Source organism: Oncorhynchus gorbuscha, linkage group LG02, assembly GCF_021184085.1.
Source record: "Oncorhynchus gorbuscha isolate QuinsamMale2020 ecotype Even-year linkage group LG02, OgorEven_v1.0, whole genome shotgun sequence".
Lineage (NCBI taxonomy): Eukaryota > Metazoa > Chordata > Actinopteri > Salmoniformes > Salmonidae > Oncorhynchus > Oncorhynchus gorbuscha.
The window spans coordinates 23,820,564-23,848,285 of NC_060174.1; the positions used below are offsets into that span (position 1 = coordinate 23,820,564).

The 27,722-nt window shown below is 43.7% G+C and overlaps 1 protein-coding gene across 8 annotated transcripts in view; it reads left to right on the forward strand.

Annotated features, from left to right (window-relative positions):
* Positions 1 to 27,722, forward strand: part of LOC123999463 (A-kinase anchor protein 13-like) — a 173,909-nt gene that overhangs the window by 22,414 nt on the left and 123,773 nt on the right. For all 8 annotated transcript variants that reach the window (XM_046305293.1, XM_046305312.1, XM_046305319.1 and 5 more), the window contains exon 2: positions 20,083 to 20,126. In XM_046305293.1, the coding sequence (XP_046161249.1) occupies positions 20,094 to 20,126 (33 nt within the window). In that variant the 5' untranslated portion in view covers positions 20,083 to 20,093. The remainder of the gene's footprint in view (positions 1 to 20,082; positions 20,127 to 27,722) is intronic.

Here is a 27,722-nt window from a genome sequence, read left to right on the forward strand (position 1 = left end):
CATTTAATATTTTTTCAACCCTTAGAACAGATGGTGTATTTAGCATTTGGGTGTGAGCATGGGCTTGGTAAGAGCGTTTACATTTCTCTCCTCTTAGGAAAACCTCTTTAAGGAATACCTAGGATAGGATAAAGTAATCCTTCTCACCCCCCCCCCTTAAAAGATTTAGATGCACTATTGTAAAGTGGCTGTTCCACTGGATGTCATAAGGTGAATGCACCAATTTGTAAGTCGCTCTGGATAAGAGCGTCTGCTAAATGACTTAAATGTAAATGTAATAATGACTTTTAATGAACACTGTTTCATGGTCCACTTCATAGCAGAAGTTTGGAGTGTTTAGTCATGTCCTTCTGGGAAGTCAAATCATTCATCAAAATGACCTTTGTACATCTTGTAAAAAACAGTGAAGTTATTTACTGATGTGGACTGTGCGCTGATGTGTAGCCTTTCTTAACTAGTATTGAATATCCAGTGTGTAAACATAGTGGCACAGGATTGTACAATAGGCCTTTTCAGGGCCTGATAGGGTGTTTAGAAATCCAGCAGCAGGTGATTTAAAAACAGCAGGTGATTAAAAACATCCTCTCCTTCTATACCTCTATAAAGACGTTAGACTGCACTCTGTCTACCTCAGCCTACTGGTATCAAATTTATCAAATGCATTTATAAAGCCCTTCTTACATTAGCTGAAGTCACAAAGTGCTGTACAGAAACCCAGCCTAAAACCCCAAACAGCAAGCAATGCAGGTGTAGAAGCACGGTGGCTAGGAAAAACTCCCTAGAAAGGCCAGAACCTAGGAAGAAACCTAGAGAGGAACCAGGCTATGAGGGGTGGCCAGTCCTCTTCTGGCTGTGCCAGGTGGAGATTATAACAGAACATGGCCAAGATGTTCAAATGTTCATAGATGACCAGCAGGGTCAAATAATAATAATCACAGTGGTTGTCGAGGGTGCAACAGGTCAGCACCTCGGGACACACTGTGGCCCCATCCGACAATAACCCCGTACAGGGCCAAACAGGCAGGATATAACCCAACCCACTTTGCCAAAGCACAGCCCCCACACCACCAGAGGGATATCTTCAACCACCAACTTACCATCCTGAGACAAGGCCAAGTATAGCCCACAAAGATCTCCGCCACAGCACAACCAAAGGGGGGGGCACCAACCCGGGCAGGAATATCACATCATTGACTCAACCCACTCAAGTGACGCACCCCTCCTAGGGACGGCATGGAAGAGCACCAGTAAGCCAGTGACTCAGCACCCGTAACAGGGTTCGAGACAGAGAATCACAGTGGAGAGTGGGGAACCGGCCAGGCAGACAGCAAGGGCGGTTCATTGCTCCAGAGCCTTTCTGTTCACCTTCACACTCTTGGGCCAGACTACACTCAATTATAGGACCTACTGAAGAGATGAGTCTTCAATAAAGACTTACAGGTTGAAACCGAATCTGCGTCTCTCACATGGGTAGGCAGGCCATTCCATAAAAATGGAGCCCTATAGGAGAAAGCCCTGCCTCCAGCTGTTTGCTTAGAAATTCTAGGGACAGTAAGGAGGCCTGCGTTTTGTGACCGTAGCGTACCTGTAGGTATGTACGGCAGGACCAAATCGGAAAGATAGGTAGGAGCAAGCCCATGTACTCCTTTGTAGGTTAGCAGTAAAACCTTGAAATCAGCCCTTGCCATAACAGGAAGCCAGTGTAGAGAGGCTAGCACTGGAGTAATATGATCACATTTTTGGTTCTATTCAAGATTCCTGCAGCCGTGTTTAGCACCAACTGAAGTGTATTTAGTGCTTTATCCGGGTAGCCGGAAAGGAGAGCATTGCAGTAGTCTAACCTAGAAGTGACAAAAACATGGATGAATTTTTCTGCATTATTTTTGGACCGAAAGTTTCTGATTTTTAAAATGTTGTGTAGATGGAAAAAAGCTGTCCTTGAAACAGTCTTGATATGTTCGTCAAAAAGAGATCAGGGTCCAGAGTAATGCCGAGGTCCTTCACAGTTTTATTTGAGACGACTGTGCAACCATCAAGATTAATTATCCGATTCAACAGAAGATCTCTTTGTTTCTTGGGACATAGAACAAGCATCTCTGTTTTGTCTGAATTTAAAAGTAGAACATTTGCAGCCATCCACTTCCTTATGCTCTGTGTGAAACCTGTGTTTCCAGGGAGGGCAAATTTGGGGCTTGTTTCATGTTTCATCGAAATGTACAGCTGTGTGTCATCCGCATAACAGTGAAAGTTAACATTATGTTTCCGAATGACATCACCAAGAGGTAAAATATATAGTGAAAACAATAGTGGTTTTAAAAACGGAATGTTGAGGAACACCAAAATTTACAGTTGATTTGTCAGAGGACAAACCATCCACAGAGACAAACTGATATCTTTTTGAAAGATAAGATCTAAACCAGGCCAGAACTTGTCCATGTAGACCAATTTGGCTTTCCAATCTCTCCAAAAGAATGTGGTGATCGATTGTATCAAAAGCAGCACTAAGGTCTAGGAGCACAAGGACAGATGCAGAGCCTCGGTCTGACGCCATTTAAAGGTCATTTACCACCTTCACAAGTGCAGTCTTAGTGCTACGATGGGGTCTAAAATCAGACTAAAGCGTTTTGTATACATTGTTAGTCTTCAGGAAGGCAGTGAGTTGCTGCGCAACAGCTTTTTCAAAATTCTTTGAGAGGTATGGGAGATTCGATATAGGCCGATATTTTTAAAATATTTTCTGGGTCGAGGTTTGGCTTTTTCAAGAGAGGCCACTTTAGTGAGTTTGGTACACATCCGGTGGATAGAGAGGCGTTTATTATGTTCAAGGAGGAGGGCCAAGCACAGGAAGCAGCTCTTTCAGTAGTTTAGTTGAAATAAGGTCCAGTATGCAGCTTGAAGGTTTAGAGGCCATGATTATTTTCATCAATGTGTCAAGAGATCTAGTACTAAAAAACCTCTGTGTCTCCCTTGATCCTAGGTCCTGGCAGAGTTGTGCAGACTCAGGACAACTGAGCTTTGGAGGAATATCCAGATTTAAACAGGAGCCGTAATTAGCTTTCTAGTGATCTTTTCCTCAAAGAAGTTCATGAATTTATCACTGCTGAAAAGTGAAAGCCATCCTCTCTTGGAGAATGTTGCTATTTAGTTAGCTTTGCGAAAGTATCAAAAATACATTTGTGATTGTTCTTATTTTCCTCAATTAACCTGGAAAAATAGGATGATTGAGCAGCAGTGAGGGCTCTTCGGTACTGTCTTTCTAAGCTAGTCGGAATACTTCCAGTTTGGTGTAGCGGCATTTCCGGTGTTATGGTTTCAGTCAGGACCTGTAATTGAACAGATAGACAGACAGACATGGCTCGCTTTGGGCACCATGTTATTCCTGCCTTACACTTGTATCATTTACTATTTGGAGATGCATGTTTTGTTTTTACTTCAAATGGATGGCAGTCTGTGTAAAGGTGGATGAGAATTGGGGATTGTCAGCACAGCCCCCTGCCTGCATGTCTCTGTCTGTCTGTCCGTCCGCCCGTCCGTCTGTCTGTCTGTCTGTGAATGAGCTGCAGCTCTCTGTCTCTCTGCCAGAGTGTCCAAGCGGCCACGCTGCCTGGGACTGACTGGGAGGTAATGTCATCAGACTGGGTTTTTAATTGGACTCTGATTTCTGCTTGTGCTGCAGTGTAGTGTGTGATGATGTGATAGTCATAGTTATGGTGAATAGAGGCAAGCAGATGCGCCCTCTCTCCTGTTTGAGAGACTATTTAACTTATTTATGTGTTAGAAACAGTGATTATACTGTACATACAGTGGGGCAAAAAAGTATTTAGTCAGCCACAAATTGTGCAAGTTCTTATTGACCAAATACTTATTTTCCACCATAATTTGCAAATAAATTCATTAAAAATCCTACAATGTGATTTTCTGGATTTTTTTTCTCAGTTTGTCTGTCATAGTTGAAGTGTACCTGTGATGAAAATGACAGGCCTCTCTCATCTTTTTAAGTGGGAGAACTTGCACAATTGGTGGCTGACTAAATACTTTTATACCCCACTGTATACTCGCAGAATACAGCTGTTTCCAGGCCATAATGGAGCAAAATGTCAGTCCTGTATAGAAAGTGATTGATGACATTATGAGGTCATTTAGAACACTGTGATCAGACAGCTACTAAGGTATTTGGGATTTTACACACCTAGGCTATATGCAAATCCAGAGCTTTGTTTTTCACAAACAACAGGCCACATTCTGTTTTTAGTTCATGACTTCTTTCCAATATGCCAGTATTGCTGCCAGGCTACAGTATATTTGAGCGACATTTGGATTGTTTTACCTGCAGTTCAAGGGCTGATCCTCATCTCACTTTATCTCCCACCACTCCTCCTCTAACATCCCCAGAGCCTTGCTTTCTTCTGTGCACCAGTGGTTCTTGCTGGCATGAAAACCTCTCAAGCTCTTAACGATCTCTTAATTTGGGCACCGCCATCTTCAGAACAGGCGGTTATCAGGCTCCTTTTAGATGCTCCGTCTGTTCTGAGTGTTCTCCATCCTTGTTATGCATTCCACCAAAACCCTTCACTGGTTCAGAGCAGCCACTCAAATGCCAAACCTTTTTAAGAAGACCCATGTTTACTTGAAAGATGTCCCGTTACATTGTTTTACCTCATCGTAGAAACTAAAAGTAAAATATATATATTTTTTATTTGCACTCTGAATAATTGCTATACCAAACCTGATCTTTAGAGATGCTACATGTTCCATTTTGTCTCCTTATTTTCCCCTTCCCTCTGGAGGAGAGGTGGCTCATGGTGGTTTGTGGGAGGCTAGTTTCTCCTGCAGTTACCAATGGGGTGAGCATTAACCAGGACTCTGGTTAAACTTTAACTCCATGAAACCCCAATATTCCTGTCCTGCTGACCTGAACAGATTCTGTCCCACCCTCAGAACACACAGTCGCACACAGGCCATGACCCCAAACGAAGAAGGCTTGTTTACAGCACCAGAGACAGATTTAGACACAGTGAGCATCAGGCTATTTCTGCTTGACTCTTAGCTGTTAAGTGTTCCACCAGGCTATTGGTCTGAAGACTGATTAGACACTATTGTATTACAAAACGCATTAACAGTAAGATCAATCATCAGTTGTTGGGTAATTTTTTAGGACATTGAATATATCTGAAAGCAGTCTTGGCCTTGCTACATGATGATCCTGCACCAGCTGTAGTTGTTATATATTCCCTTCTGATTTACCAGCACTACAGTTCCCTAACTCCCTTAATGGCTAGGGCTCCATTTAGAAATCCCGGGATTGACTTGCAGCAGGGATCTCCTAACTGAGCTGTTTTTGTTTGTCTGTTGGCATGGAGACCTTAACTGTGAGACAACTGATTTGTTGAGCTCCAGGAGGTGAGACAGGCAGCTAAAATCACGAAGTGTGACTGAAGTGAAATGATTAAGCCAGATATGCAATCTAATCACTCCTTGTACGAACAAAATCTGTGCCAATGTTCCACCTTTGTGTGTGTGTGTGTTAGAAATATTACCTTGCCGTTAACTCAGTCACAGTGGTGCCAATGGTATCATGTAAAGGCCAAGGTGACTTCTTACAGACCCCCCCCCCCCCAGGTCTATGGTAAACAAGTGTAATAAATAAGAAAGGTATTGAATGCATAAAGAATGATTTGCCAAAATTGGAATCCTGTCATGGTAGGGTAGATAAGCTGGAGCGCTTTGAAGGTCTCAACTTAAGCTGGTATTTTCGAAGTCTAGTGAATGCTTCTGGTGCTTAGAGACATGCTCCTGAGCATTGGAGGCCAGTACCACTTTTGGCTCTTGAGCACTACTTTCAGAACTACCGGCTAAGAAAATATACAAACCTACCGGAGAATCTCTTTAATGTAAATATTACCTAACTTAATGATTTGTTCCCACCACATGATGGCTTGGTCATAGTTAGAGAAATACCAGGCTTTGATTAAGAAGAATTCAGAAGAATTCAGATAGCCCATAGTCTTTGCTATGTACTCTGTTGTCTTGCATATGGCTATCAGCTACACAACCAGTTATGTAATGCTGCAATCTGCAGGAGATGGTGCGCATGACCCCTGACCTCTCAGAGGGCCTGACTAGTCCACAGTACAAAAGTATTCCTATGTTCCACTAGCGAGTTCCTTAGAGAGTGACACATGCTACATCCTGTTAATGTCACAAGTGTGTTTGTGTGTGTGCGCGTCGACGCCATCAGCCCCCAATGCACTGTTATCCCTCTGAGTCGACTCTGTAAATGCACACACAGACTCGCAGCAACAACACCACCAACGGGAGGGACATTGACATCCAAACGATTTCTGCAGACCCTTGTGATTGAACATCAGCCCCTGTAGCTCAGATTGTTCATGCATTCCTCCACCATGACGGAGGCATGCACATGTAATAGCACGTGAGTCTCCACCAGGGCTCCAGCCGTGTTCTTGTACCATGATACCTCATCGCTGCCATGCTTTTCATATAATAACTCATGACGGTAATTGTGTTGTGTTGAAAGACATGGGAGTCCTTATCATCCATTCATAGTTTTTTGTTTCTCTGTTGGGATGGATTGTGCAGATGAGAGGGTTAAAGCTAACCAAATGTAATGTAATGTAATAAATGGGTTAGAGTTAGCCAGCTAATCCGTAATCACCTAATGCTATTTCAGGCTTCGTGTAGTGCTGTTGTCTCAGCATCATCCACATCCACACTAATATCCCTCCCTGGTAATTGTGTAGTGCAATAGGGAATTGACTTACCTAGGCTTGAGCTACAGTACGTCAATGCTGTCTCTCTCTCCAGACTTACTGCCGGGGTACTCCCTTGCATTTGATTTGCAGTATGTTAGTTCTGCAGCAGAACTTTAATATTTTATGATTTTTAAAGAGAAATAGTCTATTTCAGGGCAGTTAATGCCTCCCTAAAAGAGACTAGAGGTAGAGAATAGCACTGAGGAGTCTGTGGTCTGATGTATTTACTCAGACTAAACAAACAGGTGTCTGGCCTTAGTTGCTGAACTCCACAGAGTTCTCCACTCATTCTGGGATTGACCATAGTTGTCTGTTTTTGTTTAGTGGGATACTCTACTTCTAGGTCTTTAACCTGAGAGACTCTGCAGCCTGCTCTAACTATCTGTGTTGCGGGTCTGTGTTTCACCAGATTAATAAATCAAGTTAAACTCATTGACCTTGTTCTTTTGCGGAACAATGTCTCATTCTACCACTCTGAGGTATGTGCCACAATTCCTCTGTTTACTGATTAGCCATCATGGCCACCACCACTGAGGGCACTGAGGCTGTGGTTGCAGAGCAAATCAACTCCACACACACTCCTCTCATCCACATAGACTGAGACAACAACCCAAGGATGTACACAAACAGAGTAAATATGTAGTTGTGTCATGGTTTGTCAGACTACGTGCTCCATTACTGAGTAAAGCCATTATTGCCATTACAATACCGGTAAGCACTTTCTCGCTTTTTACTCAAATGTTTTCAAGTGCAGTGTCACGACTTCCGCCGAGGTTGGCTCTCCTGCCCGTTCAGGCTGTGCTCGGCGGTCGTCGTCACCGTCCTATTAGCCACTACCGATCCCTTTTCGGTTATCTGTTGGTTTTGTCTGATTGTTTTCACCTGTGTGTTAGTTAATTAGTATCTGTATAATATGTAGGTTGTCCCGCCCTTGTTTTGTGCGGGATTGTTTGTTTTTGTCTTTTATTTCTCCGGTTTGTCTGTTATTTCCTGTTTTGGATATTTTTCACCCTGTTTGTATTTTGGGTTGTCCGTGTTTATTGTTGTTCACCGGAGAATAAACCTCTATTCACTATTTGCTCTCTGCGCCTGATTCCACCCACCTTGACTAGTCGTGACATGCAGAATGAGTGGCTCGTCCTTTTTCTGCTGATGCCAATTTTTGGCATGAAAATGCAAAACCAAAAATACCCAAAATAATAATATTAATAATAATTTCACCTTTATTTAACCAGGTGGGCCAGTTGAGAACAAGTTCTCATTTACAACTGCGACCAGTGCCAAGATAAAGAAAAGCAGTGCGACAAACACAACAACACAGAGTTACACATGGGATAAACAAACATACAGTCAGTAACACAATAGAAAAATCTATATACAGTGTGTGCAAATAAAGTAAAGAGGTAAGACAATAAATAGGCCAATAATGGCGAAGTAATTACAATTTAGCATTTAACACTGGAGTGATAGATGTGCAGATGAGGATGTGCAAGTAGAAATGCTGGTGTGCAAAAGAGCAGAAAAACCAAACAAATATGGGATGAGGTAGGTAGTTGGTTGGATGGACTATTTACAGATGGGCTGTGTACAGCTGCAGCGATCGGTAAGCTGCTTTGACAGCTGACACTTAAATTTAGTGAGAGAGATATAAGTCTCCAACTTCAATGATTATTGCAATTCGTTCCAGTCATTGGCAGCAGAGACCTGGAAGGAAAGGCGGCCAAAGGAAGTGTTGGCTTTAGGGATGACCAGTGAAATATACCTGCTGGAGTGTGTGCTACAGGTGGGTGCTGCTATGGTGACCAGTGAGCTGAGATAAGGCGGAGCTTTTCCTAGCAAAGACTTATACATGAGTGAAGGATGCTTTGTTCCGAAATAGGAAGCTGATTCTAGATTTAATTTTGGATTGGAGATGCTTAATATGAGTCTGGAAGGAGAGTTTACAGTCTAGCCAGACACCTAGGTATTTATAGTTGTCCACATATTCTAATTTGGAACCGTCCAGGGTAGTGATGCTCGTCGGGCAGGCGGGTGCAGGCATCGATCGGTTGAAGGGCATGCATTTCGTTTTACTAGCATTTAAGAGCAGTTGGAGGCCACGGAAGGAGTGTTGTATGGCATTGAAGCTCGTCTGGAGGTTTGTTAAACTTTTGCGACGAGCAAACCCATATCCGGGAGCGTAATCATAGCCTCAAATACATTAGCATAAGGCAACGGACATAAATACCCCTATAAACTTTTCCTATTCATGAAAATCGCAAATGAAGTGAAATAAATATATTCAAACACAAGCTTAGCCTTTTGTTAACAACACTGTCATCTCAGATTTTCAAAATATGCGTTACAGCCAACGCTAGACAAGCATTTGTGTAAGTTTATCATGGCATAATGCTATGCTAGGCTCTGCTGGCAGCAGGCAACATTTTCACGAAAATAAGAAAAGCAACGAAATTAAATAATTTACCTTTGAAGAACTTCAGATGCTTTCACTCAGGAGACTCCCAGTTAGATAGCAAATGTTCCCTTTTTCCAAAAATATTATTTTTGTAGGCGAAATAGCTCCCGTTTGTTCATCATGCTTGGCTGAGAAATTGACCCTAAAATGCTACAACTATAACGTCAAACTTTTTTCAAAATTTGCTACATAATATCGACAGAAACATGGCAAACGTTGTTTAGGATCCGTCCTCAAGGTGTTTTTAACAAATATATTCGATAATATATCGGTCGAGGCAGTTGGGTTTCTCATAAGAAGCGATTGGAAAAATGGCTACCTCAGTATTTTATGCAAGGTTTTCTGCGGGAGACACCATGTGACCACATGCCATATATGGTCCCTTACAGCCATTCTTCAAGGGAAATGTCACAATGCTGTAGACACATTGGGGAAAACGTGGAAAACGTAAGCTCATTCGTAGCTCATTCACAGCCATATAAGGAGTCATTGGCATGAGGCGGTTTCAAAAAATGTGGCACTTCCTGGTTGGATTTTTATCTGGGTTTCGCCTGTAACATCAGTTCTGTGGCACTCACAGACAATATCTTTACAGTTTTGGAAACATTAGAGTGTCGTCTTTCCAAAGCTGTCAATTATATGCATAGTCGAGCATCTTTTCGTGACGAAATATCTTGTTTAAAACGGGAACGTTTTTCATCCAAAAATTAAAATAGCTCCCCCTAAATCCAACTGGTTAACACAGTGTCCAAAGAAGGGCCAGATGTATACAGAATGGTGTCGTCTGCGTAGAGGTAGATCAAAGAATCACTCGCAGCAGAGAAAAATAGTCGGCCCAAGAATTGAACCCTGTGGCACCCCCATAGAGACTGCCAGAAGTCCGGACAACAGGCCCTCCGATTTGACACACTGAACTCTATCTGAGAAGTAGTTAGTGAACCAGGCGATGCAGTCATTAGAGAAACCAAGGCTGTTGAGTCTGCCGATAAGAATACGGTGATTGACAGAGTCGAAAGCCTTGGTCAGGTCGATGAAGACGGCTGCACAGTACTGTATTTTATTGATGGTAGTTATGATATCATTTAGGACCTTGAGCGTGGCTGAGGTGCACCCGTGACCAGCTCGGAAACTGGATTGTATAGCGGAGAAAATAAGTGTTATATTAATAAAAACATTGCTTACATAACTTATAGCAGCAATTTTTTTTACGCGGGACAGTATTAGTTTACGCTGGCTGAACTCGTTCTGTGGTCTATTGTGCAACAACTACAACTTCAGGGCAGTAGCAGCGAGCCAGGCCCTCTTCTCTCACTCCCTTTGAAGATCAGATGTTATTATAGGTTAGTAACGGGTATTTCTCTGGATATATAGAATCATCTCCAGGCAATGCTCTGTCATGCACCGCAGGTACCCTGGCCTGTTGTTAAGGATTAATATCAGGGAACACAAACTTACTACGGAAGCCCTGCAGGTTCATCTGCAACTAACATGAAACATATGTGTCCAAATCGCTTTCCAGGTAATGGAAATCATGAAGCTGTTTTCTGCTATAATCCCACTTGGTCTAACTTTTGTGTTATTTGTTTGTGTCTTTGAAAGACATTGGTATGGTTTGTGTAACTTTAACACAAATATGCTGCATGGAAGAGGCAGAGTGTGAAATTCTGAAAGACAAGCTTGGCTAGCATCTAGGGCTGACCCCAATTTGTTGACTGGTCGATAGACTGTTGGTCGACCAAGATTTTTTTAAACAAATATATAATTAAACATCATGGCACACGAGACACGTCTTATTCATGCCTGTCTGAGTGGACAAATTCATTAGCATCACCAGTGGTACATTTACTGTTAATTCCCATCATTTCTAATCTACAATGTTTGTTTTGTTATGGTGATTTCTGTTAATTCATTCAATATACAGTGCATTCGGAAAGTATTTAGATCCCTTGACCTTTTACACATTTTATTACGTTACAGCCTTATTCTAAAATAGATGAAATCATTTTTTTGCCTCATTAATCTACACACAATACCCCATAAAGGGACCAAGGCCCTTCTCCCACAATTGCTCATTTTGGTCAGGTGGACAGCTCTAGAAAGAGTCTTGGTGGTTCCAATCTTCTTCCATTTAAGAATGATGGAGGCCACTGTGTTCTTGGGGACCTTCAATTCTGTTTTTTGGTACCCTTCCCCAGATCTGTGCCTTGACACAATCCAGTCTTGGAGTTCTAGGGATAATTCCTTCGACTTCATGGCTTGGTTTTTGCTCTGACATGCACTGTCAAATGTGGGACCTTATATAGAGATGTGTGGACCTTTCCAAATCATGTCCAATCAACTGAATTTACCACAGGTGGACTCCAGGTTGTAGAAACATCTCAAGGAGGATCAATGCAAACAGGATGCACCTGAACACAATGTTGAGTCTCATAGCAAAGGGTCTGAATACTTATGGAAATAAGGACTTTCTGTTTTTTATTGTAACATTTATACAAATCTGTTTTCATTATGGGGTATTGTGTGTCAATTGATGAGCAGAATGTTTTATTTATTCCATTTTAGAGTAAGGCTGTAACATAACAAAATATTGAAAAAGTCAAGGGGTCTGAATACTTTCCGAATGCACTGTATTATTTTTACAGTCTTACCTTTGTTGGTGTACGAGTTGACACGTTGTTTGCAGAGGGCACTACCTTTATTTCATTCCATTTACTATTTGTCAATTTATACATTGTCTTTTGTTTGGAGAGCTCCTGTCAATCTTGAATAAGGGCATGCACCTGATTACGCATATTGAAGTAGGACTCATCTACCTGGCTCGTGAGCAAATGTAGGCCTAAAAGTGTGCCCATTTGAGGATCTGATTGTCTTAACTAACAATCACTGTGGAGATTCTCAAAGTATTTTTTTCTTTGCCTCAAACAGCAAGTAAACAAAAAATGTAATGTTCTGATCTGGTGGAAACTTCAGAAAATAGGCCTACCTAATTTACTTCTTATCCCTTATATTTTATACAATGTTGCAAGTTTGCTAGCACTGCTTCGGGCAGGACCAAGTTAATACAAAGTTGATACAATTTTTAAAGTTCCTTGCAGACAGGCCATACGTAGCCAATGTGATTTATAGGATATTTATTTTAATCAGGATATTTTCTACCTGCGGGCTGCAATGTTTTTATTTGTTAGCTTTATGTTGGCTATTTTACATATTGGCAATGCAATAGAAGTTACTTTTAGATTGATATAATTTCATTTAGAATTTAGAATTACCACATGACATTTGATTTTGAGATATGAACACTTTATTTGAAATTAAATTAAACTGTTCCACAAAAATGTGCATGTAAAAATCATAACTGGCACGCAGATCAGTAGAAATGTTAGGATAACTTGGCTTTCCAAATGGAAAAGGTTGCAGACAGCTGGTGTAGCCTATTACCAGCAACATCAGGAGGTTAACTGGGCAGCGGAAGGAAAAGGGTCAGGAAAAGTTTTTTTCTTTTTTTTCTGGTTAGGCCGTATTGATCTCTGGCTCCCTCTTTAGTAATTTGTGTGTCTTCATTTTTCATTGCACTGCTTAAAGCATCAGACAAGCTCATTAGCTTACATATAGTTGATTTTATTCAAACATAGGGTGTGTCTATATATGGAAAAATACAGGTTTGAAAATTTCTACCAATCGATTGGTCGAAACAGACAACTCTCGGTCGACCAAGATTTGTTTTTAGTCTGGGACAGCCCTACGAGCATCTCTCCTTTCAACTTTTTTGACAAAAGTTGATGTCCAGATGCTTTACAGGTCAGAGTTCAAGCTCTGTCTGTGTGAGTCAGTAGGTACAGGGCTGTGTGTGTCCATCCCTCTGTCCGTCTGTCTTTCTGTCTGCAAGACTGGACTGTGAGGACTTAGGGCATCAGGATGAGATCAATGTGTATAATTAGAGACAGCTGATTATCCCTCTAACTTGTTTGTGCATCTGACTCCAACAGTAGTACCATTTACAGAGGAAAGAACTAGAAACTGTCCCAGGAACAGTGAGCATGACCAGCCCCATGATGGATTCCCCCTCACTCCTCCAGACTTATTCATGATGCTGGGAGGAGCTGACTCTGAGCTGCTTGTTGTCCATACCCCCTATTTGGATCCCCACTTCCTGTCCTGTCCTGTCCTCTCCCCCTCTGAAATGGTCGGCTTTTTATTGGGTTTATGGGGTTTTGGCGCAGACCAATGTACGGGTCGAGTTTCAGCGGTGCCAGAGAGAGCTAGCCAAGGCACACAAACAACAGTTCCCCCTCTCTACTTTTTTGTGAATGCCTTTAGACATGGATATGGTGCGGAAAACCGCAGCCTTGCTGATTCTGCAGTTTGCCGCTACAGTCGCTCTCCTGGCCCATCCTATAGTGTTTTTCTACTTCAGGGAGCCACTTTTGTCTGTTTGCGGTTTCTTTTCCTTCGTCATTCTTAATCTCCCCTCTGTAGTCATGTTCAGCAGCTCACCGTACAGCACTCTGTCAGGACTTTCTTCCTCCTTCTGACAAACTGTCTCTGCCTGGTCCTGGCTAATGGCAGAGATTGAGATGTTCCTTGCTGGTGGTGATCACTTCACTGCTCAGTATGTGGACAAGCTGATGATGTATTTGTAATGAGTTCCATGTTAAATCAGCACCTGTTTAGTGAGTGTGAGGCCAACAGCATCAGGCTGTCTGGTCCCTGTCTGACGCTTGTGGCAGGGGGTCAGCATGTGGCTGGGTCTAAGGCCCTATTCCCACTATGAGAGAGGAAGTCTGAGGAGTGGAGTGGCAAAAGAGATTTCTACTTTTCAATTCACAATAAATCCTTACCTTTCATTGTGGCTGGCAATGCGACATTCTTGGTCCGGAGCTCATTTTGACCGTAAATATCCCAGTAGCCACGAGCCAGTAAGCACAAACTATTTAACAATCCGAGCAACTTTTCTTCTATAACATGTTGCAATATTGAATAATGAAACCAAACCACATTACACTCTTGAGTAATGCAACAATCCACAAGCATGTGCAGACAATTAAAGTGTTAATTTTCTCATCCCTACACTTAAATTAGCTGACAATAGGCTATACTGCTCACTCCCGCTGGCTAGCTAGCTAACTAACGGCATGCTTCATGATCAAGTAATGTTAGCATATCAATTATGAACATTTACCTCTCCCATACGAATATAAAAGTACAGTAGTGTTATCATGCAGTGTAATTGATATTATAATATTGGCTACACAGCTAGGTAACATTAGCTAGCAAGGTAACATTAGCTAAGCAAAAGAATTTATGGGGATGAGGCTGGGGCTTTTACTCACTTTGAGGGTTCATGGGGGTTAAGCTGGGACTGGAACAGGGGCTTTGATGAGGGAAGGGGTAGAATGGGGCTGGTGCTCGAGCTGCAGCAGTGGCTTATAGTGGGGGTTGGCAGGCAGGGCTATGGTCTGTGCAGTTGCGCTGGTGGTTTTAAAGGGAATTATAACTGGGAGTTTGACATCACAATGAAGGATTAGAGAGACACTCTATGTGAGTGACCGGCACCTACAGGACTGCAATTCAGTTTAAAGTCATATATTCTTCCAAAAACATATCAGTTTTTCATTTTGTCAGTGGGCATGGGTACAGTGTGTGACTTGGGACTCAATAATCAGATTGCCTCTTTAAACTCCCCCCCTGCAGAACGTGACTTGAGGCTGATTGCTAAACAATAGTGGGGGGGGGGGGGGGTAGATTATCATCTGATGTAGACAGAAGGTGGACAAGATAATGAGGAGGAAGGTTTTTCCATTTACTCAGCTCCCATTGAATGGTTGCTTCACAGATAAAAAGTACGCCCTAATGGATTGACAAGAGGGAACATTCTCCTCAATGATACAATAAAGAGGCTAGTTGCGACTAGTTCAGTCAGTGTTGCTGCGGACTGAGTAAGGCCTAGTGTGTGTGGTGCATAGATGTTTTCATGCCTAGGTTGAGCTGGTTAAAGCCCACACCCTGTTGCACATGGGTATCACACTCAGCAGCACACAGATTCCAAAGCATGGAAAGGGCACATGCACATAGTCTCAGGCCTGCTCTGTTCTCTCAAAACATATACCTGAAGTGAGGTCTGTGTCACAGTCACTCTGTGTTGTGTAGAAGGCAGGCAGCTTCATGCGCGTTTGTTTGTGTGTGTGATTTTATGCATTGATCAAATACGATATAACAACTGATGCAAGTTCAAAGTGGGTTCATAGTACATGATGAAGTAATGCTAAAGAGGAAATAAGTATTGAGTTGAAAAACTAATGCTACTGTCTTTTTAAAAGTAACCATTGCTCACTGCAGTGCAACATTGTCTGTGTTGTATTTATTGGGCCATAACAGTTTCCCTGCCTGTCTGCCTGTGCATATCTATGGGTCTCTACTTGCCATGCAAAGTTATATGTTTGGGATGAATGGCAGGGCTTGTGCCATCCAGGCCTGTTAGGCTTCTCTGTTCACTTTTCAATGGAGACACTTCCTGTTGCTGCTTTGAACAGAGCCTCGTCACACAGATCAGCTGACCCGGGATCAGAGTTTGCATTTAATTTGTGACGGACCGGCTCAATTCGGTCTTATGTAGCAAAATTTGAAATAGTGTTTTTTACATTGGATGAAAGCAGAGACTCAGAGCTAGAAAATGGTACATCATACACTACAGTTGAGGAAAAATAGGAAAGTAATTTTGGTTTGAAAGTTGATAAACTTGAAACCTCACTTTTGAGAAAATTGTCCTTGAATGTTTTGATACACTTACCGGAGAGCTCTTCTTTGTCTACACCCATTCAGAATCGTTCACACCCTCTTAAGCCTTAGCCCCAAACCATCTCTTTAAGGATTCACATGAGGCCATGTACTAAACAACCAAAGATTTCAAGACTAAAGGCTGGTTTTTACTACGGGTGTGTTCGTAAATTCAATCTGGAGTGCCAGAGTGTGCTCAGAGTTCGCTTTGGGCATTCATAATCTCAGAGCGTTGTCAGATTGTCCGTTCGTAAATTCTGAGCGTTTCGCTCTCGGAGCGTTCAGAGCACACGCTGGACGCTCTGTCCAAGGAGTAGGGTTCATCCGAGCGCTCTGACCTAACAACACCCAAGCTAACTGGCTAATGTTGGCTAGCTTACTAGCTGCTTCCTGACATAAATGAGGGAACAGCTCATTTTACTCACCCCAGCAGAGTCGGTTAGGCTGTTGTTATGTTATTCAGAGCGTTAGTGACTGCAACTGTGCTGCTGGCAACAATTTAATTACGCTTTTTTTGCCAACGTTTACTGACACCGGCCATATTCAACGGGTGTTGAGCATTCGTAAATTCGTCAGTTTTTCTGTGCTTTGGCACACTCAGACGAGAGAGCTCTGAAATCAGAGCGAATTTACCAACTACGTCTATCAACAGTTGTCACAGTGACATCATTTTATTAAAATGGTAACTTGCATCGTGGAGTCTTTTGCTTAGACATGTAGCTAAACAATGAGCCATAATACCAACTCATAAAGTTACTACCCTGCATGAATCTTCTGGTCGCTAACCAACCAGGTTCAATGTTAGCTAGCTAGCTAAAATTAGGCTATAACTAGCAATGCAAATATTATATTACTACACAGATCATATACGTAACATTAGCTAGCGAGCCAGCCAGCCAGCTAATGTTAGCTAGCTAGCTAACAGTACGCTTTAACTTGAAATGAAAACGTGTAATATCGGGAAATATAGTTAGCTAGACTCCTACCCGTATACATGTATGGACACTTCTCCCTCTGTCACAGAAGCCATTGTTGCCTTAGTTTGAAGATGTAATTGGGAGACCGTGTTTTATACAACAGCCTTTTGTGAGTTTTCTTTTCGACTTCATCTGCATATTTTCAATCAATTGCCAAAATTTTCCCCATCTCCTGATTTCAAAACTCGGTCCTCCAGGAAGTAGAGAGCAACACTTTTGCATTTCTGCTATCCGATATCTTCCAAAAAGCAGAGTTAGAAATAATTACCTACATAGCCTGACCAGCACATTTTACAGACAGACGCATGCTACATGGCAGGCCAATCTGAACTCATCTCTCGACATGTCCAGCCAACTCATTATCTCAGCCAATAATGGCTAGCAGCAAGGTTCCTCTCTTTTTCTGTGGCTAAACCAACTAGGCTCATAATATTTACAATTTTATTCATATTTAAAGATGGCATATACGTTTGTTATTAAGGCATATGAAAGTTCACATGTTCCAGAAGGCATTTCTGCCGAAAAACTCATTTGGATAAAATAAAATAAAGTTTACGTTGAAATGGCTATCCTGTGAAGTAGTGACAGGCGCCTAGTTTCCTGAAACGAGTCAAATGTTATGAAGAGTGATCAGATGAATTGCAATTCATTGCAAAGTCCCTCATTTCAGCCCTACCACAAAAGGACCAGCTGACATCATGTCAGTGATTCTCTCATTAACAGAGGTGTGAGTGTTGACAAGGACAATGCTGGAGATCACTCTGTCATGCTGTGTGAGTTCGAATAACAGACTGGAAGCTTCAAAAGGAGGGTGGTGCTTGGAATCATTGTTCTTCCTCTGTCAATCATGTTTACCTGCAAGGAAACACGTGCCGTCATCATTGCTTTGCACAAAAAGGGCTTCACAGGCAAGGATTGCACCTAAAGTAAGATTGCACCTAAATCAACCATTTATTGGATCATCAAGAACGTCAAGGAGAGTGGTTCAATTGTTGTGAAGAAGACTCCAGGGCACCCAAGAAAGTCCAGCAAGCGCCAGGACCTTCTCCTAAAGTTGATTCAGCTGTGGGATCGGGGCACCACCAGTACAGAGCTTGCTCAGGAATGGCAGCAGGCAGGTGTGAGTGCATCTGCACGCACAGTGAGGGGAAGACTTTTGGACGATGGCCTGGTGTCAAGAAGGGCAGCAAAGAAGCCACTTCTCTTCAGGAAAAAGATCAGGGACAGACTGATATTCTGCAAAAGGTACAGGGATTGGACTGCTGAGGACTGGGTTAAAGTCATTTTCTCTGATGAATCCCCTTTCCGATTGTTTCGGGCATCTGGAAAAAAGCTTGTCCTGGGAAGACAAGGTGAGTGCAACAATAAAGCATCATGAGACCATTCATGTGTGGGGTTGCTTCTCAGCCAAGGGAGTGGGATCACTCACAATTTTGCCTACGAACACAGCCATGAATAAAGAATGGTACCAACACATCCTCTGAGAGCAACTTCTCCCAACCATCCAGGAACAGTTTGGTGACAAGGAATGCCTTTTCCAGCATGATGGAGCACCTTGCCATAGGGCAAAAGTGATAACTAAGTGGCTTGGGGAACAAAACATCTATATTTTCGGTCCATGGCCAGGAAACTCCCCAGACCTTAATCCCATTGAGGACTTGTGGTCAATCCTCAAGAGACAGGTGAACAAACAAAAACCCACAAATGCTGACAACTCCAAGCATTGATTATGAAAGAATGGGCTGCCATCAGTCAGGATGTGGCCCAGAAGTTAATTAACAGCATGCCAGGGCAGATTGCAGAGGTCTTGAAGAAGAAGGGTTAACACTGCAAATATTGACTTTTTGCATAAATTTCATATAATTGTCAATAGAAGCCTTTGACACTTATGAAATGATTGTAATTATACTTCAGTATTCCATAGTAACATCTGACAAAAATATCTAAAGACACTGAAGCAGCAAACTTTGTGAAAATGTGTATTTGTGTCATTCTCAAAACTTTTGGCCACGACTGTACATCGACTGTTCAGCTGATCAGAGTCAAGGTCCACCACATCTTCACAGACATTTTTTCAACCTGTAGTCCATGACAACAGCATAGAAAATGCTAAAATATTTAGACCTTAATCATTAACAACAAAATCCCAAACCTCAGGAATGGTCTCTCTCTGTCTGCAGTGTTCTATGCAGACAAAGAAAGCAGCTAGATTCCTTAGTTTAGGGAAAAGAGAAAAAGGAAGAACAGGGTAGCCATTATAGGCACAGGCAGCTACATTTCTGTAATGTGCCCTTAATGACGGTTATTAGGCCTGATTTGGTCTGTTAAATGCCTCGTCTGGACCCAAGGCTAGTGCTGCTGCAGCCACACCACCTTCCATGGTCTGATTTAGGCTGTTAAATGCCTCGTCTGGACCCAAGGCTAGTGCTGCTGCAGCCACACCGCCTTCCATGGTCTGATTTAGGCTGTTAAATGCCTCGTCTGAAGCCAAGGCTAGTGCTGCTGCAGCCACACCACCTTCCATGCTCTGACTTAGGCTGTTAAATGCCTCGTCTGAAGCCAAGGCTAGTGCTGCTGCAGCCACACCACCTTCCATGGTCTGACTTAGGCTGTTAAATGCCTCGTCTGAACCCAAGGCTAGTGCTGCTGCAGCCACACCACCTTCCATGCTCTGACTTAGGCTGTTAAATGCCTCGTCTGAACCCAAGGCTAGTGCTGCTGCAGCCACACCACCTTCCATGGTCTGACTTAGGCTGTTAAATGCCTCGTCTGAACCCAAGGCTAGTGCTGCTGCAGCCACACCACCTTCCATGCTCTGACTTAGGCTGTTAAATGCCTCGTCTGAACCCTAGGCTAGTGCTGCTGCAGCCACACCACCTTCCATGGTCTGATTTAGGCTGTTAAATGCCTCGTCTGAACCCAAGGCTAGTGCTGCTGCAGCCACACCACCTTCCATGGTCTGACTTAGGCTGTTGGTCTTTTGTGTGGAGCTGACACAGAGTGATAGTGTAAGACTATATAATTGCTGCTTACCTAATGCTGCCCTCTGCTTTGGGGTTTACTATATATATTAACTCTGATGTTCTCCCTCTTCTCTCCACAGTGTCCAGTGTCATGAAACTAAATCCACAGCAAGCTCCGCTATATGTAAGTATGCCACTTTAATCCAAAATCGTATTTCTGTCTGTGGTGCATCTGGGAAATGGATTCAAACCATTAAAACCTATTATGGTTGCTGGAATACATGTTCTATAGATATTAAAGAGTTCTGTTTTTGTGACATGTAAATTAAATATTGACATTTTCATTAAAGGAACCTAAGAATAAAAGAGAGAAATGTATTCATAATATAGATGGTAAATAGAATGTATGTGTAAATAACATTGGTTTGAGTGAGTGATAGAGTCTGTCTGTGCTCTGTGACAGTGAGGGCCAGTGGGCCGAGTTATATTGCTGCCCTGGGTAATTGCATGTTGGTGTTTTGCTTGGGTTAGAGCATGTTTAATTAGATTTACACAGTGCATGTGGTGCCCACATTTCAGAAGGGTGGCTGGGCTCGAGACATAACACCGTTATTAGATTATGTGGGTTACTGTAACTTGCTATACTGTTTTAAAACATGCAGGTGGTACCTCTCGTTAAAGCTTGTTGTCCATGTTCAAATCAAATCAATGTTTACTTGTCACGTGCGCTGAATACAACAGGTGTTACGGTGTTTCACCTTACGGTGAAATGCTTACTTACAGGCTCTAACCAATAGTGCAAAAAGGTATTAGGTGAACAATAGGTAAGTAAAGAAATAAAAACAACAGTAAAAAGACAGTGAAATGTAACAGTAGCGAGGCTATATACAGTTGTGGCCAAAAGTTTTGAGAATGACACAAATATTACTTTTCATATAGTCTCCTACCTCAGTTTGTATGATGGCAATTTGCATATACTCCAGAATGTTATGAAGAGTGATCAGATGAATTGTAATTAACATGCAAATGAAGCCATGCAAATGAAACCATCTCCAAGATGGCGTAGCAGTCAGACGACTTTGTCCTGTCGTGTCCCTTGTATATATCGTTTTACATATTTTTCGTCGCATATCCTTTAAAATATTTTGCTAAACCTCAACATCAACATACTCTCCTGCAACCCGCTTCACCCAATGTGGCGTGGATCTGCTTTTTTTAACCTAAAGTATTTATATTTACTTCAGATCTGGAATCCCTCAACTGAACCTAGCCAGCTAACTACCAGGTATCAGTCAGCAAACCCTTGCCAGTGGCCAGGTGGCGAATCGCATCTCTGCATGTCTGGCAGACATATCAGTGTGGATGACGGATCACCACCTCAAGCTGAACCTCGGCAAGACGGAGCTGCTCTTCCTCCCGGGGAAGGACTGCCCGTTCCATGATCTCGCCATCACGGTTGACAACTCCATTGTGTCCTCCTCCCAGAGCGCCAAGAACCTTGGCGTGATCCTGGACAACACCCTGTCGTTCTCAACCAACATCAAGGCGGTGGCCCGTTCCTGTAGGTTCATGCTCTACAACATCCGCAGAGTACGACCCTGCCTCACACAGGAAGCGGCGCAGGTCCTAATCCAGGCACTTGTCATCTCCCGTCTGGATTACTGCAACTCGCTGTTGGCTGGGCTCCCCTGCCTGTGCCATTAAACCCCTTCAACTCATCCAGAACGCCGCAGCCCGTCTGGTGTTCAACCTTCCCAAGTTCTCTCACGTCACCCCGCTCCTCCGTTCTCTCCACTGGCTTCCAGTTGAAGCTCGCATCCGCTACAAGACCATGGTGCTTGCCTACGGAGCTGTGAGGGGAACGGTACCTCAGTACCTCCAGGCTCTGATCAGGCCCTACACCCAAACAAGGGCACTGCGTTCATCCACCTCTGGCCTGCTTGCCTCCCTACCACTGAGGAAGTACAGCTCCCGCTCAGCCCAGTCAAAACTGTTCGCTGCCCTGGCCCCCCAATGGTGGAACAAACTCCCTCACGACGCCAGGACAGCGGAGTCAATCACCACCTTCCGGAGACACCTGAAACCCCACCTCTTTAAGGAATACCTAGGATAGGATAAGTAATCCCTCTCCCCCCCCCCCCCCCTTAAGTTTTAGATGCACTATTGTAAAGTGACTGTTCCACTGGATGTCATAGGGTGAATGCACCAATTTGTAAGTCGCTCTGGATAAGAGCGTCTGCTAAATGACTTAAATGTAATGTAAATGTAAATGTAATGGTCATCAGCTAACCTTCAGCTCGGAAAGCTCTCGTCAGTTCGAACAACGTGACTCTAACCAGAGCATAACGGCCTGTTATTTTTATCCCCGGATTCCTACCGCAAACTGAACATTTTCATCTGGATCTTCACAACTAGCTAACCGCAATCCCGGATGACTACTCCTGGCTAGCGTTTCCATCCCAGAGTAAGCACCAATTAGCTTGAAGCTAGCCCGGCCAGGGCTCCTGTGCTACCACCGAAGTATACTCCTGGGCTACAATATCCGGACCCCTTCTACAGCCGGTACGGGGCATGGAATCCCGCAGATCCCCTACGACTGGAATACCGACATAATCTGCCCGAGGATTCCAACAGGCCCCTCAGGCGCGACGCCCACTGAAGGACCATTATGCTAACCAGCTAGGCCTGCTAGCTACCTAGAGCTACTTGGAACCCTACTAATTCCACGACTGGTCTATCGACGTCACCGAACAAAGAGGCAAAAACAGACTTACCCCCTTCACGACGTCCCCCAAAGGCTAACGTTCTAGCCCCTGCTATTTGCTTGCTTGCTAACCCGGTCTGCTAACTGCTAGCTTGCCTGCCCGGGCTGCTAACTGCTAGCCCCTGCTAACTGCTTGCTAACCCGGCCTGCTAACTGCTAGCTTGCCCCGGTCTACTAGCTGCTAGCTTGTTTAGGCCCGGCCTGCTAACTGCTAGCTTACCTGTCCGGTCTGTAACTGCTAGCCCATGCTAACTGCTTGCTTGCTAACCCGGCTTGCTGACTGCGAGCTTGCCCCGGTCTACTAGCTGCTAGCTTGTTTAGCCCCGGCCTACTAACTGTTAGCTTGTTAGCCTGCTAACTGTCTGAATCGCCGTGGTCCCAGCCAGCCCAACCACTCACTGGACCCATATGTTCACTTGGCTACGCATGCCTTTCCCTAATATCAATATGCCTTGTCCATTACTGTCCTGGTTAGTGATTACTATCTTATTTCACTGTAGAGCCTCTTGCCCTGCTCGATATGCCTTAACCAACCATGTTGTTCCACCTCTTACATATGTGATGACATCACCTTGTTGAAACATCTCTAGAGACTATATCTCTCTCTTCATTACTCAATGCCGTTTTAGCCGTACCCTTATCCTACTTCTCCTCTGTTCCTCTGGTGATGTGGAGGTTAATCCAGGTCCTGCAGTGCTTAGCTCCACTCTCACCCCCCAGGTGCTCTCATTTGTTGACTTCTGGAAATGTAAAAGCCTTGGTTTCATGCATGTTAACATTAGAAGCCTACTCCCAGATGTCTTATCCGTGTCTGAATCCTGGCTTAGGAAAACCACCAAAAACCCTGAAATCTCCATTGCTAACTGTAACGTTTTCCGCCAAGATAGAACCTTCCAAAGGGGGCGGTGTTGCAATCTACTGCAAATATAGCCTGCAGAATTCTGTATTACTATCTAAGTCTGTACCCAAACAATTTGAGCTTCTACTTCTAAAAATTCACCTTTCCAGAAGCAAGTCTCTCACTGTTCCCGCTTGCTATAGACCTCCCTCTGCCCCCAGCTGTGCCCTTGATACCATATGTGAATTGATTGCCCCCCATCTATCTTCTGAGCTCGTGCTACTAGGTGACCTAAACTGGGACATGCTTAACACCCCGGCCATCCTACAAACTAAGCTTGATGCCCTCAATCTCACACAAATTATCAATGAAACTACTAGGTACCACCCCAAATCAGTAAACACGGGCACCCTCATAGATATCATCCTAACTAATTTGCCCTCTAAATACACCTCTGCTGTTTTCAATCAAGATCTCAGCGATCACTGCCTCATTGCCTGCATCCGTAATGGGTCTGCGACCAAACGACCACCCCTCATCACTGTCAAACGCTCCCTGAAACACTTCTGCGAACAGGCCTTTCTAATCGACCTGGCCAGGGTATCCTGGAATGACATTGACCTCATCCCGTCAGTAAATGATGCCTGGCTATTCTTTAAAATTGCCTTCCTCACCATCTTAAATAAGCATGCCCCTCTCAAAAAATGTAGAACTAGGAATAGATATAGTCCTTGGTTCACTCCAGACCTGTCTGACCTTGACCATCACAAAAACATCCTGTGGCGTTCTGCATTAGCATCGAATAGTCCCCGTGATATGCAACTAGAAAAGCTAAGGCAAGCTTTTTCAAACAGAAATTTGCATCCTGTAGTACTAAATCAAAAAAGTTCTGGGACACTGTAAAGTCCATGGAGAATAAGAGCACCTCCTCCCAGCTGCCCACTGCTCTGAGGCTAGGAAACACGGTCACCACCGATAAATCCACTATAATTGAGAATTTCAATAAACATTTCCTTACGGCTGGCCATGCTTTCCACATGGCTACCCCTACTCCGGTCAACTGCCCGGCACCCTTCACAGCAACCCGCCAAAGCCCCCACCATTTCTCCTTTACCAAAATCCAGATAGTTGATGTTCTGAAAGAGCTGTAAAATCTGGACCCCTACAAATCAGCCGGGCTAGACAATCTGGACCCTCTCTTTCTAAAATGAACTGCTGAAATTGTTGCAACCCCTATTACTACCCTGTTCAACCTCTTTTGTATCGTCTGAGATTCCCAAAGATTGGAAAGCTGCCGCGGCCATCCCCCTCTTCAAAGGGGGTGACACTCTAGACCCAAACTGCTACAGACCTAAATCTATCCTACCCTGTATTTCTAAGGTCTTCGAAAGCCAAGTTAACAAACAGATTACTGACCATTTCGAATCCCACCATACCTTCTCCACTATGCAATCTGGTTTCAGAGCTGGTCATGGGTGCACCTCAGCCACGCTCAAGGTTCTAAACGATATCTTAACCGCCATCGATAAGAAACATTACTGTGCAGCCGTATTCATTGATCTGGCCAAGGCTTTCGACTCTGTCAATCACAACATTCTTATTGGCAGACTCGACAGCCTTGGTTTCTCAAATGATTGCCAAGACTGGTTTACCAACTACTTCTCTGATAGAGTTCAGTGTGTCAAATCGGAGGGCCTGTTGTCCGGACCTCTGACAGTCTCTATGGGTGTGCCACAGGGTTAAATTCTCGGGCCGACTTTCTTTTCTGTATACATCAATGATGTTGCTCTTGCTGCTGGTGATTCTCTGATCCACCTCTACGCAGACGACACCATTCTGTATACTTCTGGCGCCTCCCTGGACACTGTGTTAACTAACCTCCAGACGAGCTTCAATGCCATACAACTCTCCTTCTGTGGCCTCCAACTTCTCTTAAACGCAAGTAAAACTAAATGCATGCTATTCCATCGATCACTGCCCCGCACCTGCTCGACCGTCCAGCATCACTACTCTGGACGGCTCTGACTTAGAATACGTCGACAACTACAAATACCTGGGTGTCTGGTTAGACTGTAAACTCTCATTCCAGCCTCACATTAAGCATCTCCCATCCAAAGTTAAATCTAGAAATGGCTTCCTATATAGCAACAAATCATCCTTCACTCATGCTGCCAAACATACCCTCGTAAAACTGACCATCCTACCGATCCTCGACTTCGGTGATGTTATCTATAAAATAGCCTCCAACACTCTACTCAACAAACTGGATGCAGTCTATCATCAACCATTTACCGTTTTGTCACCAAAACCCCATACACTACCCACCATTGCGAACTGTACTCTATATGCCATTTAGCAGACGCTTTTATCCAAAGCGACTTACAGTCAGTAAGTCGCCCACTCGTAGCACGCGCTCCAGCAGGTATATTTCACTGGTCACATCCAAAGCCAATTCCTCTTTTGGTCGTCTTTCCTTCCAGTTCTCTGCTGCCCATGACTGGAACGAATTGCAAACATCTCTGAAGCTGGAGACTCACATCTCCCTCACTAGCTTTAAGCACCAGCTGTCAGAGCAGGTTACAGATCACTGCACCTGTACATAGGTGAGCTGTTTTCAGATGGGCTATCTACCTAGCTCATCCGCATACTGGTATTTATTTATTTTGCTTCTTTGCACCCCAGTATCTCTACCTGCACATTCATTTTCTGCCGATCTACCATTCCAGTGTTTAATTGCAATATTGTAATTACTTCGCCACCATGGCCTATTTATTTCCTTAACTTACCTCATTTGCACTCACTTTATATAGACTTTTTGTTTTCTTTTGTTCTACTGTATTATTGACTGTATGTTTTGTTAATTCCATGTGTAACTCTGTGTTGTTGTATGTGTCAAATTGCTACGCTTTGTCTTGGCCAGGTCGCAGTTGCAAATGAGAACTTGTTCTCAACTAACCTACCTGGTTAAATAAAGGTGAAGAAAAAAAAACTGAATCCCCAGAATTTTTTTTCACTGCATTTCAGCCCTGCTACAAAAGGACCAACTGACATCATGTCAGTGATTCTCTCATTAACACAGGTGTGAGTGTTGACGAGGACAAGCCTGGAGATCACTCTGTCATGCTGTTTGAGTTCGAATAACAGACTGGAAGCTTCAAAAGGAGGGTGGTGCATGGAATCATTGTTCTTCCTCTGTCAATCATGGTAACCTGCAAGGAAACACGTGCCATCATCACTGCTTTGCACAAAAAGGGCTTCACAGGCAAGGATATTGCTGCCAGTAAGATTGCACCTGAATCAACCATTTATCGGATCACCAAGAACTTCAAGGAGAGCGGTTCAATTGTTGTGAAGAAGGTTCAGTGCGCCCAAGAAAGTCCAGCAAGCGCCAGGACCGTCTCCTAAAGTGGATTCAGCTGCGGGATCGGGGCACCACCAGTACAGAGCTTGCTCAAGAATGGCAGCAGGCAGGTGTGAGTGCATCTGCACACAAAATGAGGCGAAGACTTTTGGAGGATGGCCTGGTGTCAAGAAGGGCAGCAAAGAAGCCACTTCTCTACAGGAAAAACATCAGGGACATACTGATATTCTGCAAATTGGACTGCTGAGAACTGGGGTAAAGTCATTTTCTTTGATGAATCCCCTTTCCGATTGTTGGGGGCATCCAGAAAAAAAGCTTTTTCGGAGAACACAAGGTGAGCGCTACCATCAGTCCTTTTTATGCCAACAGTAAAGCATCCTGAGACCATTCATGTATGGGGTTGCTTTTCAGGCAAGGGAGTGGGCTCGCTCTTAATTTTGCCTAAGAACATAGCCATGAATAAAGAATGGTACCAACACATCCTCTGAGAGTAATTTCTCCCAACCATCCTGGAACAGTTTGGTGATAAGCAATGCCTTTTCCAGTATGATGGAGCACCTTGCCATAGGGCAAAAGTGATAACTAAGTTGCTCGGGGAACAAAACTTTGATATTTTGGGTCCATGGCCAGGAAACTCCACAGACCTTAATCCCATTGAGAACGTGTGGTCAATCCTCAAGAGATGGGTGAACAAACAAAAATCCACAAATGCTGACAAACTCCAAGCATTGATTATGCAAGAATGGGCTGCCATCAGTCAGGCAGGATGTGGCCCAGAATTTAATTGACAGCATGCCAGGGTGGATTGCAGAGGTCT